Raw genomic sequence first — 16,190 nt, 5'->3', positions numbered from 1 at the left:
TGGATTGCTCAGCGCCTCGCATGCCAGATAGCGCAGAGTGACGAGACCTCAATGACAAGGGTGTTGCATAAGGAGAATAACCAAAGCTTTGGGTTCGGCGTGTCATCAACATGAATTCGTAAAACTGCATCATCCTCACGTAGTGAGCAGACGCATTTCACCATGTTACAGTCAAGCAAAGAATGCCGTCATGAATCACGCGGCATTTCATATTGAACATACCAAAACGCTCTCTTCATCCCTTGCAAAATGCTCTTATATTGTGGGACGGTGGGAGTAGTTGATAGATGAGGCAACTGTTTTGTCCCCATTTCAGAAAAGAAAGATATACTTAAAGAGTTAAACTATAGATTAATACGTCCAAACCTTCACAACGTCACAAAGGATGTTGCACGGAATAATGCAAATACCAGAACCTATATATTACAATATCCATCTATTATTAAGCAATACTATAACTGTAACAGATTACAACATCATTTCAATCCCAAATAACTTAACCAGATAACATTCTTCAAAAGTTCAAATACAAGCACAAGAACCATAAATCAAAACCCCAGTCATAGCTCATAGCAATACACAAACCACTTTCTTGCACAACCCGATATATAGCTCGACAGTCGACACCCAGTCTTGCCATAACCAAACCTCTCCAGTAGCAGCGAACACGACTCCAGGCATATGTATTATCAAGTACGGGCTGCTCCGACGCTAGCGGTGCGAGACCATTTTTGCGCCATTAGCCACGAAGGCAAACCCATAGGCATACTCAGTTTCCGTCTCAGGACAGATGATTGCTTCTCCCATGGTACTCGTGGCCTTTTACCCCCTTGTCTTGGCCCTCTTCATTCCAAGGCTGTTGTGGAAAGGGGATGCGGAACCAGATCTTTGCATCCCTTCCTCACGGAGGGTGCCATTGAGCATTGCAAGCTCCCGGAGCTGCTGCTTCTTGAAGAAGTCCTGAGACTCGTCCTGCTTATAGATAATAGAATACAATAACTTTGAGCCATTGGTTCTGCAGAATCAGAAGTCAAATAGAGGAGATATCAATATAAAAACATACCATTGGCCTTAACAGATCCTCAAGGATCTCGCGGGCTTGCATCAGACGAGCATCAATAATTTCAACAGGCAGCTCTGCCTCGACCAATATATGTAGGGGTTCATTCAGATGTTCATATCCTGGCTTTCCACGCATCATTTCCTCCTACAAAGCATTACCACAAACTACAAGGTGAAGTCGACTGAAGTACAAAACAAACACAAGCATGCAGAAGAGGGGGGGGGGGAATAACACTTGAATGACATATGGTTACCACTGGAAACAGGCCGAAAGCAAGCAGTACAAGTTTTTTCCACCAGAACAAAGCAATTCTTTGGTGATAATTCACTCTTACAGAAATATTTAAGCTCAGAAATAACATAAAATACTCCCTCTGTCCCAAAATAAGTGACTCAACTTTGTACTATCTTTATACTAAAGTTAGTACAAAGTTGAGTCACTTATTTTGGGACGGACGGAGTAAAAATTAACAATAAGAAACCGCTGGGGAGAAAACTGAAAAACAGCCAGTATAGATAACAAGAGGTAGGAGTGGGGTTGCCATAAAAACTAAAACCCAGGTTCCATTTATAACATGGGGTAATAGGAAAGGTGAAAATGATATAGCTCTCCCTAAACATGCTTATGGTACAAATTTGCTTGAAACAAGCCAATAAATATGCTCCAGATATGCCAATATATCTAACTGGGGAGATTATGAAAGCATGGTATCAAGAGTTTTACCCGAGCTGGATCTTTAATGCTACCCCGGCCTCTTATAAGCACACGGCAGTCAGTAGTTGCCTCCACTCGCTTCAAGGAATTTCCTCTGGGACCAAGGATGCGACCAACGAAGTTGTACTACAAAAATAAACAAAAAGCATCATGACACAACTCCCACAACAATTCAAAGTGTAATAACATAGTAATAGCACACTTACTGTTGGATATTTGTCTACTGGAATATCAACCCTCATTGTTTTCTTGACAATTAGTCCAGATGAGCTGCCTTGAGACCCTCCAAGCCAACTATAAGCTGATGAACTCTGCAATGGTTACAGCTCGATTATTTAGAACAATGGATATGGAGCGACAGGAGTAGCTTTTGCAGTAAGCACTTGAAAAGTTCCAAAATTCAAGCCAAATGTAAAGAACTAGTCAAACAAACATGACTTATGAGCAATCAGAAATAGTGACAGGATTATACTTCACAATTAACAGTTACCACAGTTCGTTTTGCCGATACCATAAAGATCTACAAAGTCAACACTATTTTCTAGTTCAGATACTCCCAAATATTGTGTGATAATCATCCCAACTCATCTTAAGGTAGCAAGGAAAATGTGTAGTAATAAGTAGCATCGTGACCAACTAGCAGACTGACGTTAGCATGTCAATTAAGTAGCATACTGGTTAGACTTCTGACATATGGTGCCAGATTAGTGAGTTAGAGTGTTAGCATGTTATCCGAAGTTCCAAAATCCAACAGTTGCGATACAGAGAGGAGTTTAATGGCAACTTTTGAACCCTCTGCCTGGAAGGGATAATAAAGTTAGCAAAGTTGGCATAAGGATCAAGCAGTATCAAGAGCATTAGCTTTAGCAGTGCAAAAAGCAGCTTGAAACCCCAGATTTAAGATTTCAGGAATAATAAATTAGCATAAGGACCAAGTGGTACCAAGAACGTAACCAGGTCTGTTAGTGTCACAGTCAGTTAGAAAAACCTGATCTAAGCTTTCAAAGATGGTAATTAGACATGTAAGAGTAAGTTATGTTAAATGGTCAGTATCCATACTTCTGATTGAAATGCTGATGTCCATCCATTCATATCAGTTGCTGCTCCATTTGAATATAATCCTCCCGATGTTAGTGGACTACCATGTTCAAAGCCACTTTGGTTTAAAAGGGAGGCGTTCTCCAATAGTGTGGAAACACGTAAAATTTCTGTTTCAAATTGCAATTTCAAGAACAAGATGTAGAAAGTCAGCAGTTAGAATTAGTGATTAGCAATATACATATATACCTGACGAGTTAGTGTAAATAACTAATCTACAGAACCTTTCATCCCTTAACAATGAAAAATTAACAAAGTCATAATAGTGTCAACTGCAAATCTTTATAGTTAGTTGTAAAGCACTATTACATTTATGCTGAGAAGATATGCGAATAAATAAATTAATACGCACTTGCAGAAAAAAAATAGTAGCAGAACAAATATTCATAGAACAAGCAGAATTCAACAATATAAATAGAGTTACAACATTACAGCTAAACGGAGCAACACGAAAAAGGTATACATCAAATGCTTAAAATTTTGCATCCCTTTTGTAAGATTATTAATTACAGCTGTAAAAGATTAGCACACTGGTGTTTATCCAACTAAGTTGGAGCTTCCCTGTGATCCTGGTAATCTAAAATATCCTCCACCACAAATAATCCCATCAAGGAAGGATATATATTGCTCCATAGACATGCCGTCTAGAGTCATGCGCATCCGGGTCAAAGCTCAAGGGGGCATGACATGTCTCTTTATATCATGATTAGCACAGTTTTGTTAGGATTACTATGAATGAAGATTAAAGGGTGCATGGCAGCATCTATTTCTACGAATGAAGAGTAGTTAGGATTACTTCCCCTAGAGACTAGTAATAAATCCTACTCTTCTAAATAACCCCTGGACTGGTAATAGAAAATTGCACGGCTGCAAGCTCACTGATGATCATGACACATTGGGACGTGACAGAAAATGAGGTACTATGCAGCTTAGTACTTTCAAAAGGCATGCCCCCATCAGGTTGCTGGATGAGACAAAGTCAATGTAGTCCAGCAAGCCTCAGCCAAGTTAGTGAAGCCATTCATCTAAGACTAAGCTACAATGAGATGGTCGTGGGACGCCATGCTCATAAAGAATATTAGGCATGTAGAGTTGTGGATGAGTACATGAATTCATGGAGATAAAGATTAAGGCTGTGTTTGGCAGCTCAGTTTGTTTTAAGTATTTGTAGAATACTATGGTTTCTCAGAAACCACAGTTTTCAAAACTTTGAGGTGTTTCTCCAACATCATGTTTTTATGTAGTATTTAAGAAATAGGTCTTGACCACTTTTTTCGAAACTGAAGAAGAAAAAAAAATGTGGTTTTTAGAAACTGAAGTATTCATTGCCTAGGCAACTGAATACTGAGGTTTTAGATTACTAAGGTTTTGAGAAAACCATGTTGCAAACTAGGTGTCTAAACCAAAGCAGATGATGAGTGGCAAGGTGGGGCCGTGGTAGGTAGAGTGGTGAAGAAACAAAAGATATTAAAGATTTTCCATCATTTGCTAACGCAATACTCCAGTGTAGTGGTTAAGCAAGCAGGGGGGAGCACCAGTGTAGTGGTTAAGCAAGCAGGGGGGAGCACCAGTGTAGTGGTTAGCTAAACAGCAATCATGAAAGAAGCAGCACCAAGGTAAAATAAAAGCATATCCCCCTCAACTATATCTACAAAGTAAATGCACACACCAAGAATGATAAATTTGTGGTAAACGATTGTTACTCATTTTATAAAACAAACAGAAGCAACAACACGGTAGAATGAAAGCATATCGCACCACACAATATGTACAAAGTAAATGCACACAACAAGAATGACCGAGTTTGTTGCAAATCTAGCTCAGGTGGAGGTGAAAACAGCTTCCTTTGTGTAGGAAAAAGGGTATCCACCATAAGAGGCACACAAGCAAGGAAAGTCAAATATCCTCGCCATCACAACAGAATATTCCGAATCGTGTGGAAGAAGCAGCAATTGGACCAGCGCGCATATGTTATATCATAACACAAATGGCATGATTAGATGAGAGCTCACCTTGATTCAGCAACCGTATGCTATGAGGGAGCACTGGGACGAACGGGTTCAGCTTGTGGCGCTCCGCGAGCAGCTCCGCAAGGTACCTGGTAGAAAGACAAAGAACCATTATTAATCATCGTCTGTCACTCTTATCGTACAGCACAACCAAGTCAGCTTTCTCCCCCTCACGAAATTTGGTAAATAACCAGCAAATCCCCGCTGCATCACGCGGTACAGAATCGCAAGGCGATCGGCGAGCAAAGTGAACACCGGTCGAAGTGAGCAGCTGGCCCGTTTGATTCGGCGAAAATCCAGTGAAGACACGACGGGACGCAATGGTTACCACAAAGGGGAGATCTCGCCGGGGGGAATCAGATCCGATCCCAAAAGGCCCTAAACCTCACCGGGTTAATTCAGATTCAAGCCGCGGAACCTTGGTGACACCCAAAAACACACCGAATCGGCGCTGGCAAGGCCCGAATCTGGGCGATCGGAGCAGCGCCTCGCGCAAAGTCAGCAACGGCGGCCGCTCCAATCCCCCGAACAACACGCAGCACGCACCCTCTAGTATAGTCCAGCCTAGTCCACTCCACAAACGACAAGACGGGAAGCTGGGGGAGGAGGAGGGAGCTTGGTTGGTGGGGTGCTTACTTCTCCTGGTCGGCGACGGCGGCGGAGGAGGCGCGGAGGCCGGAGATGCGCGGGGAGTGCGGCGTGGTGGACGGGGAGGGCGAGTAGGCCATGTACCGTCCCGACGACATCTCTCTCTCTCGAGCAGCAATAGCTAGTCCTCTCCAACCGGCGGCGTTAGTCGGGCTGGCTGGCTAGGGTTGCGGTGGTGGCCTGCTCGCCCGGCGCCTACACGCTGTCTCTATAAGGAAGGGATGGCGGCGGCGGGGGGCGAGAGGAGGAAGAGGGGGAGGGGGAGGAGGCCGCGCGGGCGGCTTATAAGGAAGGGAGGGAGGGAGGAAGGGGATGACGATGCGCCGCGCGACGCGGTAAGTAGCGGGGCGGGTGAATGAACAGTTCTTCTCGTGGGCGTGGGGGTGGGGATGGGGAGGGGCCGCGGCGGGGCGGCGCCCGGTGTCCTCTCCGCTCCGGGTTCGGTTCGGCGGCCGGTAAAAAAATGCCGGGAAACTGGTGGGAAGTTGGGCAAACCCGGAGGGGCGGGGGGAGTCAAGATGCCGCACTGGTAGGTGAGGTGAGCTTTTACTTGGCCGCCCTAAAAATAGCTGCCTGGTTTACCCGCGTCTAGAAAGAAGATTGGGCGAGCTGAGCTGGCCCGTGGTTTACTCTGATCGACATACTATGTGCAGTACAAATGGTGTACAGTACTTGGAGCTAGGTAGAGTGTGAAGACAAAGGGACCTGTACGGGTTTTTTCTTTTTTGAAGGCGACCTGTCTGCCTTGCTGCCAACAAGAATGCTGTTTTAGGTTGGGGTCTGCGTGACGTGGTTAGAGGAGATGCTATGGCTATCACGCGTGTTTTTTTTGTCACCTTGTTCAGCGGTTCTTAATTGGAAATCGAATCGATCGTTAGTTCAAAAGAAAATCTGATGGCATGTTATTAACGGATATTGAAGCCTTCCTTGCATCGTCTTCTCATCTTCTCGGTTAGTGCATCGAATTATGCATGTTGTCGGTGTTCTTGCGACCAACAGTGCCGTCAAGGGACGGCGTATATGGCGTGCAAGGGGCGGATCAATATGGTAAAGCATGAGATGGGCGATTTATCTAGGTTGAGGCCCTTTAAGGGGAGGTAAGACCCTACTCCTGCATTTGCTGCTTGTTTTGATAAGGGTGCTCATTGGCGATCAAGGAGAATGGTTTCTCTGTCGGACTTGGCGACGAAGAGGAAGAAGATGTTGGTAGGCGAAAAACATAGCATGTTTAACTCGGCGCCTGCTCGGGCGGCACGTCGAGTCCCTTGCCCAACTGGCACCTCCGAATGTCATATCATCGTCACATGTATTCTTTACTATTACGGCGTCTTTGACTTGCATGGTTGATATATAATCATCAAATGTTTGATTCCACCGTAAGAAAAGCAGGTTTATTGGCACTACGTTTCATCCCCGCTTGACCTGAATTTCCCATCAGACCCGAACTTCCTCCGCCCAAAACAAATCCCATCCTCGACAGATAATCAGCACGCTCACTGGATAGGATAAGAATGGCGGCGATCAACGTCGCCGTGGCGTGGCCATGTCGCCAGTTAATTTCCTTGCTTTTGTTTACGTGCCATCGATCGCCCGCCGCGGAAACGTGTAAACTCCGTGTGTCGTCGATAGGCTCGGGACAAGCCAGTCGGTACACATGTGACCTGCATCGGGGCGTGCACCGCACAGCATGATGAATGATGAAGCTTCTCCCCCATGCATCTGCAATTCTGCATAGATGTTCCCACGGTCATTTTTAAAAGAATGGAACGTGTATCTTATGCAGCGCCGGGAACACATGGCTGGGCTCTCGTCAAACCATCAAATTGACAAACCACCCGACCTGTAAGCGACACTGGTTCATAGGCCGGTCCCCTGTAGAACGTATGTGTAGTTCAGCGGCAAGTACTTCGTGAAAGCAAAGTGTAGCGGAGCATCTTCGTGAATACTACAGCGACGACGTGCGACTTTCACGCCTCGTTGATCCCTTCGCCATTTGCGGCACGGACACACATATTTTACTCTGTATGTCGAAAGGTAAACTGCAGATGACACCTGCGCCTGACATTTTGCCGGCTACGAGTGAGACGGACGGAGTCTGAACAGATAACCATTAGGAGGGCGGGGACGGGATCAACTCGCTCCGAGAGCGATCACCCGGCGGGGCAGGATGAATGGCGACGGCCCGGCTGGGCGTCGCCGTCGAGCCAGGCTGTCCCCTCCGGAAAGGAAAAGGAGAGGCGGGGAAAAGGGAAAAGTTTCGTGCGCTGCTGATGGGCGATGGCTGGCGCCGGGAGAAAAAGAGGAGGGATCCGTCCGTCTGCCCAACAACGTCTCGATTGATGAGGTGGCGAGGAAACAAAAGGGAGAGGGAGCGAGCTGGTGTGCGTTTGGTCCATGTGTCCAGGAGGATCTGAGACGGACCGGTAATAACCTCGACGTCGAGGCTGAATATGCCACGGTGCAGGTATCAACACGGGGATACCGTACGAGCCTACAGTTTGCCTGTTTGATACTGCCCATCTTTTTTTTAGAAAAAACTTCCGATCCATTCATCTTTTTCTTTTTTAACACAGTACAGACGCAAGCGCTCATATACACACGCATACACTCACCCCTATGATTGCATACACGCACATCATATCCCTATGAGCACCTCCGAAAGACTGAGCCGGCATATCATCTTGAAATTTACGAAGTCAACGTAGGCACCTCGTCGACAACGGGGACGTCGATCAATTCATCTTCAATCATAGCAGTATAGCGAAAAATAGAAATGATAAACATTGCATTCAGATCCGTAGACCATCTAGTGACGACTACAAGCATCGAAGCGAGACGAAGGCGCGCCGTCGTCATCGCCCCTTCCTCGCCAGAGCCGGGCAAACCTTGTTGTAGTAGACAGTCGGGAAGTCGTCGTGCTAAGGCCCCATGGGACCAACGCACCAGAACAACAACCGCCCCGATGAAGAGTAGCGTAGATTGAAAAGATTCAACCTGAAGACACGTGAACGTAAACGAAGGACAATCAGATCCGAGCAGATCCACCAAAGACAGATCCACCGGGGGCATACCACCACACGCCCACCGGAGATGCTAGACGCACCACCGGGACGGTGGCTAGGCGGGGAGAACCTTACTTCATCTTCAGGGAGCCGCCTCCGTCTCATCTTCCTGAGCGAGATACAAACCCTAACAAAACTCAAAGAAACGTCTGAAAATGGAGCCCTCCCGACAGCAAAGGTCGGTATCCACCACGCTCCCATGACCCTAAAGTCCATCGAAGACAAGGCGGACTGGCAACGGCACCAACGGGAGGCAAAGGAACCCTAACTTTTTTGGGGGCCTGGAGAATTGACAGTTTGGTTGTTGTCGTCGTTAAGTTTGGTAACCGTGTCACCGGCCGCGTTATAATGCCTACTAACTGAGGTCTCCTTTGATACACATGGTAGAAAAATCATAGAAAAAGGAATGTCATAGAAAATGAAATAATATGTATCTCAAATCCTATAAATAGGAATGGGAAAGGAGTTGTCGTTTGGTTCACGTCGTTTTATTTAGTCTAGACTAATGTTTATTTTCCTATGAAAATTTTAGATCAATAGGAGGAGCACTCACCGGCTCCTTTTTTATATTAAATAAAAGAAGCCACACAAGTACCATAAGGGACAAACAAAGTAGTGGGTTCAAAGGTTCTAGCCTATTACAGGACAACAACCTCGCTGAAAAAAAAGAAAGAACAGATATAACTAAAAGAAACTAAAGTTTTCACCCTACATCACGGATACACGGCAACTGCGCTCAGCGGTGCTTCTCCTTTTTCTTGTTTTGTCTCTCCAACTGAGAGATCAACCCACCCGAAGCATCGTCGTTGTTTGCGACCAGCAGAAGGCCTCCAACACCGAGATTGGGCTCACAGTAGCCACCGAAGCGAAGATTTTGCATCCTGGGGGCGAAGCAGGGGGATGTGTGAGTCCAGTCCACGCAGTGTAGTCTGGGCCAGCGGCTAGATGTCGATCTTGCGTTCCCAGATAGGCATGCACTCTACCCCCACATTAGCATTGTTGGCGCCTTCAGCACCGACTGCGAGTGATGGCAGAAGAGGTCTATTTGCTCCAGCATGTGATCCTTGAAGATCAGTCTCCATTTCCAGAATCATTCCTAGGATCTGTTTAACAAAAAATCATGTCACACCATTAAAGATTAGGTTCTTTTTGAACTTCCACAAAGACCAAAGCACAACAGAACAAATGGTGTTAACAACATCAAGTTTTTCCCCGTTACCCAAAGGAACTAATGGATTCAAAACATGTCGCTAATGACCTATTTCAAAAATCGGCCAAACCTGCTTTGCAACTATGCAATCAAAGAGAAGGTGTTGCACTATTTCCTTACATGTGCAGAAAAGACAATCTTCAGGTTTATTCATATTCCTTTCTTCATATTATCCCTGCTTAGTATTTTATTATGACTAAGCAACCAGGGGAATATATGAATCCTGGGAGGGATGACCAACTTCCGAACAACGGGAATATAAACAGGAGTCACACCTTTAAACTTGATGATAGCATACAAGGATCTTGATAAGTAAATGTCAGAGATCTCATATTGCCAAATCAGAGAGTCACCCTCTTCTTTATAGCAAATGCTACTAGCTACGGCTTGTAGCTCATACAACTGCTCCATCATACCATAAGTGAAGACCCTCCTAAAAGTAAGCTTGAGGGTGCTCCCATCCTAGATTTGATTAATGGTGCTACACTGTTCTCTACAAATGCAATAAATGTCCCAAAATTGGACAACTATGGGGGTTGCCAAACTAGGAATCCTCCAGAACCTGATTTGATGACCATCCCCACAACCCACATGTAGCCAAATTTGACAGCTCTAGCAGCCCACATAACCCCTTTCCAAAAGACAAAAGAATTTACTGAGCTGCTGCATAAGATATTGGGGGGAGAGGTATGGTATTTGGCATCAACCACATATCTCCATATTTTTCCTTCCCCAAAGGCATGTCTCTTAATCCAAGATCCTAGGAGGCAAATATTGAAGGAAATATGCCCTAGAGGCAATAATAAAGTTGTTATTTATATATCCTTATATCATGATAAATGTTTATTATTCATGCTAGAATTGTATTAACCAGAAACTTAGTACATGTGTGAATACATTGACAAATAGAGTGTCACTAGTATGCCTCTACTTGACTAGCTCGTTAATCAAAGATGGTTAAGTTTCCTAGCCATAGACATGAGTTGTAATTTGATGAACGGGATCACATCATTAGAGAATGATGTGATTGACTTGACCCATTCCGTTAGCTTAGCACTTGATCGTTTAGTATGTTGCTATTGCTTTCTTCATTACTTATACATGTTCCTATGACTATGAGATTATGCAACTCCCGAATGCCGGAGGAACATTTTGTGTGCTACCAAACGTCACAACGTAACTAGGTGATTATAAAGGTGCTCTACAGGTGTCTCCAATGGTGTTTGTTGAGTTGGCATAGATCGAGATTAGGATTTGTCACTCCAATTGTCGGAGAGGTATCTCTGGGCCCTCTCGGTAATGCACATCACTATAAGCCTTGCAAGCAATGTGACTAATGAGTTAGTCACGGTGTCGTGGAATTGTCACGGCAGATGTCCTAGCGAAAGGACTTAGTCGTGGAGCCATCGCAACGGGTTAGCTTAAAGGGGTTAAACCGGACAAGGGACACGAGAGTTTATACTAGTTCGGCCCCTTACGATGAAGGTAAAATCCTACGTCTAGTTGTGATGGAATTGCTAGGGTTTCGATGATCAGGGAGCAAATATGCTTTGCCTGAGTCTCGAGTTGTTATCTGTTGTCCCTGAACCGCCGCCGGGCCGTGCCTTTATCTACACAGGTCGACGCCCGCCGGCTTATAGAGTCCCGATGCCTGTTTATACACATACCGGCTCGGTCTCTACTTTGTCATATCTTACAATACAAGCTATGTACTATATGGCGGTTTATAACTACATGCCTTAATCTACCTTTGGGCCTCGGGCCTTCGAGTCTCTGTAGTAAGCCGCTTTATTCCCTGTCTTCATGGGCTTTTAAGCATAAACAATCCATTATGGGGATAACCCGGCTTCCTTGGCCAGTTTACACCTAGTAGTAATATCCCCAACATTAGGCCCCAGATTGATTTGAACTGGTTCATGTCAATCTCCGAAACCTTGAGAAAATTTCTTCCATATCTTCGCATAAATCTTGTAAACCGCCATGACGTCATCATCCAGAATCATCATAAACCGCCATGACGTCATTTGTCATTTTAAATGGTATATTCCTCACCTTCATTAATGAGCCTCCGATAATCGAGGCGACAAATCTGTCACATATCCATTTGTTAAGCTCCTCGATTCTCGCGCTTGACCCTTATCCTTTCGTCCTTATAAATACGGCCGAGGGCCCTTTCCATCTCTCCCTTTTCCTCTTCAAGTCTTCTTCTTCCTCGCGACGCCTCAGCGCCCGAACTCCGCCGCCGCCGTCGACCTTCGCGTCTACACCAACCCAGGCCGCTGCATCAACCTGTTTTGACCAGAGAACTGCGACGCACCTCCGCTGTTCAGCAGCACCAGTAAGTATTCCTCTCCTCGAACGTCAGATCTGCATTAGGGTTTCCACTGTTTGTCGGTGTTCTTCACTGTTCATCTTTCCTTTCCTAGATCGCATAGTTTTGATCCGAATCTGATAGCAAAGGCGATCTTCAGTAGTTTAGCGTCCCTTTTAATCCTCAAAAAGCACCCTTTCCTGCATAAGATCCCATCCAAGCATATGTGTTCTTCCACTGTCACGGCTTTAGGTTAGATTTATTTCCTCTTTTTAGTACTGTGGCAGATCTAGATTTATATCACCGATCTGTGAAATCTGTTTGCACCATACTTAGAAATTTTTGCAAATGTGTAGCCTCTTTACCATTGTGGGTGGTTTATCCTTGAACCTGTGATAACTCATCATATACCATTAGCTCTCTATTAAACCGCCAACCTGTTTTAAACCGGATATTGTACTTCCATCATTGCACCGGTTTATAAGTTATAACCATGAACTTTAAACCGGATATTGTGCTTTTTTCAGCTTGTCACCAAAAATGGCCAAACAATTCTTTTCCTGTAATTGGGTTCCTTCCCGGGTTACGGAAACGCAGCTGGCTGGTTGTGTTGCAACGGGCGCTTTGGCGAGTCCCCGGCCTAGAATCTCCTCCTGAACCCCAAGACGGAGAAGTTATTGTATTTGTTGATCACCTAAGCCGAGGCTTCACTCCTCCTGGATCAAAATTCTTCCGTGACGTGCTTGCCGCCTTTCAAATCCATCCCCAAGACATCGGTCCAAACTCCATATCCAATATTTGTGACTGGCAAGTATTCTGTGAGGTATACCTGCAAGAGGAGCCTACTGTTGATCTGTTCCGGGATTTCTTTTATCTAAACCGCCGTACTGAGTTTACGGATGGCCCCAATACTGAACTAGGCAGGGTTTCAATTCAGAAGAGGAGAGATGTTGATTTCCCTCATGCCAAGCTTCATAGTCATCCTAAGGACTGGAATCAGACTTGGTTCTACTGCCGCAACATAGCTCCAGTCAATGAAAATCCTTTGCCGGGTTACCGTCCACACCGGCTTACCCAAACTCATCCCTTTCCTCAACGGTTGATGCCCCAAGAGCGAGCAAAATATGCCCCTCAACTAGCCAAGCTCAGAGCGTTTATTGCAAATGGGCTGACAGGCGTGGATTTTGTCCGACGCTGGGTTTCATGGAGCATTTTACCTTTAAGCCGGCGGCCCGGTTTAATGTGTGAATACACAGGGGATCTGAAAGACCCGCAACGCCATATTGACATCCAGCTGACTGATGATGAAGTCACTGAAGCTGTTAAAAAGATGCTTAATGAACCAATAGATGCATGCAGCAAAACCGGGCTCAGTCCTTTCTATGCTGCCAATAAACCGCCAAAGGTATAATCTTCCGTATTTATGCTTTTAACCATCCTTTGTTAAATTTTTCCTTTGATGACTTATTATTTGTCTATACAGGCCGATGATCCATTCTGGAAGAGAAAATCACAAGATAAACCGATAAAGAATCCTCAGATTAAGATCAAGGCTTCAAAAAAGCCTGCAAAAAGAAGGAACGTTGAACCGTCCGAGCCTATTATTGATGATGATCCGGATTCAGAGGTAGAACTTGACTCTCTGAGTTCACTTTTTATACACCTTATTGACAATGATCATTCTCAGGATGAAGCGGAAGCCAGCCATGCTGATGAGGTAACTATTCTTTCTTCTGATTCTGATCCTGTGCCAGTACCAAGAATCCGTTGAGCCATTCGGAAAGTAAAATTTTCATGCCCTCTTTCTTATGTGGACCCGCACCTTCTTTTAAAGACACAGCAGCATGAAGCTCGTCGCACAACTCGACATAGCGGCCAAGTGCTGTCCTCCTCCGGTTTACCAAATTCGCCGGTTCGCAAACGCCGCCAAGAGGTTGCTTATACTCCTGACACCCTTTACCCTAAGGCGGGTTACATCCGATATCCTCTTAATCCGTCTGACTCAAATTATCAGGGAACTTCCCATTCATCGTCCGGCGAGTCGTCAGCGACACAACTTCCTCCTCTGAAAACCGTCCCTGGGTAAGCATAACATACTTTTAACTTTTTGGTCTTGCATCATATTGTCACATCGATCTCCATGTCTGCTCTTTTTCAGTGCTAAAGCCAGACCAAGCAAGAAGGCTAAATTGAACAAGCCAACTGACCATGAACCGGCTACCGAGCCGGAGAAAACCCCAGGGCTATTGACCCGGAGGCTGACACTGTTACTGATAATCCAGAACCTCAAGCAACCGACACGCTTGTTGAACCGGTGGATAATAATCTGACAAGCCAGTCAGCTGATCCATTAAGTCCAATTGTTGATCCGCCGAGTCCGGCTAAAGCATCCAATAAACCGCCAAGCCCTGCCAAAACTACGGACGCGATGTTGTCGTAACCGGCCTTGGTTTCAGCTCCCCTGGTCGTCCTGTCGCATTATCAAAGCATAGCGCCAAAGAAGACATTTCTTCTATAAATAAGGGGAAATGGAAGTCCGAGTTATCCAATTATACCAACCTCAGCGCTGAAGACCTTCATTCTAGTTTTTTAAACCGCCTGTATACAAGCCGCGACTTTGAAGCCGGTTTAGTAGGCCTGATGAAGGAGCGGTATGAGGTAAATGTCACTTTCCCTTTGCATAAATATTCCAAAAGTCCCTTTGTTATAACTGGTCTAACGTATCAACTCTAGCAGCCCCCAAGGGCCGGTGCATAACATTGGTTTGAACCGGGTCTTGAATCGATATTTGCATTTTGCTGGTGTAGCCCCCATGAACCGGCTTATATCCTTTTAGAATGAACCGGTACATCCTACTAATCTCACCACTTAGAATAATGACAACCCATCTGAATCTGAATGAATACACATTAGCCCCCAAGTGTCAAGCAGATAACTTGTTATGTGTTTGAGACTTTAAAGTAATAGCTGATAAGAAGCAATCCGCATTAGCCCCCAAGTGTCAAGTAGATAACATGTTATGTGGTTGAGACTTCAATGTTGTAATGCTAACTTATTATCTGTATGCTTGCAGGTTGAGTTGTCCAAAAAAGACTCCCAAATCACTGATCTCCAAGGAAACATCAAGTCTCAGGTGGACGGAACTTGCAAAGTTAAGAGCGAGCTGACCACCGCTTTAACAACCATGGAGCAGCTGAAGGAATTCTTCAAAGGTGAACGGGCAGATTGGGCAACTGAAAAGACCACCTTGTTAAAGCGGGCAGAAGATGCGGAGAACGCCCTTAAACCGGCCACAGAAGAGCTGAGCAGCCTGAAGCGGCAGATTGATGCTATGACCTCTGCCATCTTTGGTGACAACCTCTTCACCAATCTGTAACAACACCAGCTATAAAAACTTCTGGTTTAATAAAAATTGGATCCTTTTGCAGGTAGCCGTGTTACTCATCTTGGCACAGATATGCGCAAAAGATTGAAGGTCGTCTATACTTTGGCAGAGCAGCTTTATACCGGCGCACAACGGGCCATCCGCACAGCTTCCAATAACCATCCGCCACCGTCGCTAATCAAAGAAACACTGGAAAAAATGTCTATGATGCCTGCCCGGATTGTGGAATTGAAGAAATCTGCTGCTAGGTCCGGTACCCTTACTACACTGACGCGTGCCAAGGCCTGGATCTCTGACCTTGATCCGGAAGACATTGGTAATGGTTACCCGAGTAAAAAAGAGGACGGTTCAGAATTCAACAATGATGATCTCCGAGCTATCACGAGAGAGATGCGACCACTGACAAGTAAATTGGCTGAAGATACTAACTTGTCAATTTATCAGAATGTATATGATGCCAGCGGCAAGCGAATAAGTGCTCCAACTTATGATGTGGAAAATCTGACCCCGCCGATCCGTAAGTACACTTACGCTCCTGATGTTGAACCGTCTGATCTGATACACGACAAAGCTGTCTTTCAAGCCTTAACAGGGATTGATTGGACAACTATTAACTTCCAGCCATTGGGTGGAGAGAAGGAGGATGAACCGGCGCAGGAAGATCCGCAACCTTCACATCAACCTGAAGCA

At 45.3% G+C, this 16,190-nt stretch overlaps 1 protein-coding gene across 2 annotated transcripts; it reads right to left on the bottom strand.

Moving 5' to 3' along the window:
- Positions 1-421: 421 nt before the first annotated feature.
- LOC123145335 (KH domain-containing protein At5g56140) lies at positions 422-5,823 on the bottom strand. Of its 2 annotated transcripts, none has more exons than XM_044564730.1 (7): positions 5,521-5,823; positions 4,888-4,973; positions 2,837-2,985; positions 1,984-2,088; positions 1,787-1,903; positions 1,064-1,207; positions 422-975 (listed from the first exon to the last, which is right to left on the bottom strand). In XM_044564730.1, exons 1-7 carry the CDS (start codon positions 5,628-5,630, stop codon positions 823-825), a joined length of 864 nt encoding a protein of 287 aa, XP_044420665.1. In that variant the 5' UTR covers positions 5,631-5,823; the 3' UTR covers positions 422-822. The 2 variants fall into 2 exon arrangements, with proteins under 2 accessions (XP_044420665.1, XP_044420666.1); XM_044564731.1 differs by having other exon boundaries at positions 422-972; positions 5,521-5,822.
- Positions 5,824-16,190: the final 10,367 nt, after the last annotated feature.

Source organism: Triticum aestivum, chromosome 6D (genome assembly GCF_018294505.1).
Source record: "Triticum aestivum cultivar Chinese Spring chromosome 6D, IWGSC CS RefSeq v2.1, whole genome shotgun sequence".
Taxonomy (NCBI): domain Eukaryota; kingdom Viridiplantae; phylum Streptophyta; class Magnoliopsida; order Poales; family Poaceae; genus Triticum; species Triticum aestivum.
The sequence above is the reverse complement of the archived record's forward strand: the minus strand, read 5'-3'. Positions and strand labels throughout refer to the sequence as shown.

What these genes read in the sequence shown, in the direction of transcription:
- LOC123145335 (XM_044564730.1), bottom strand. Translation starts at nt 5,630, where the DNA reads ATGTCGTCGGGACGGTACATGGCCTACTCGCCCTCCCCGTCCACCACG. An exon ending in CAGTAGACAAATATCCAACA is followed by an intron (nt 1,904 to 1,983) that starts GTAAGTGTGCTA and finishes TTATTTTTGTAG; the next exon opens with TACAACTTCGTTGGTCGCAT. An exon ending in GCATTAAAGATCCAGCTCGG is followed by an intron (nt 1,208 to 1,786) that starts GTAAAACTCTTG and finishes AATGCTTTGTAG; the next exon opens with GAGGAAATGATGCGTGGAAA.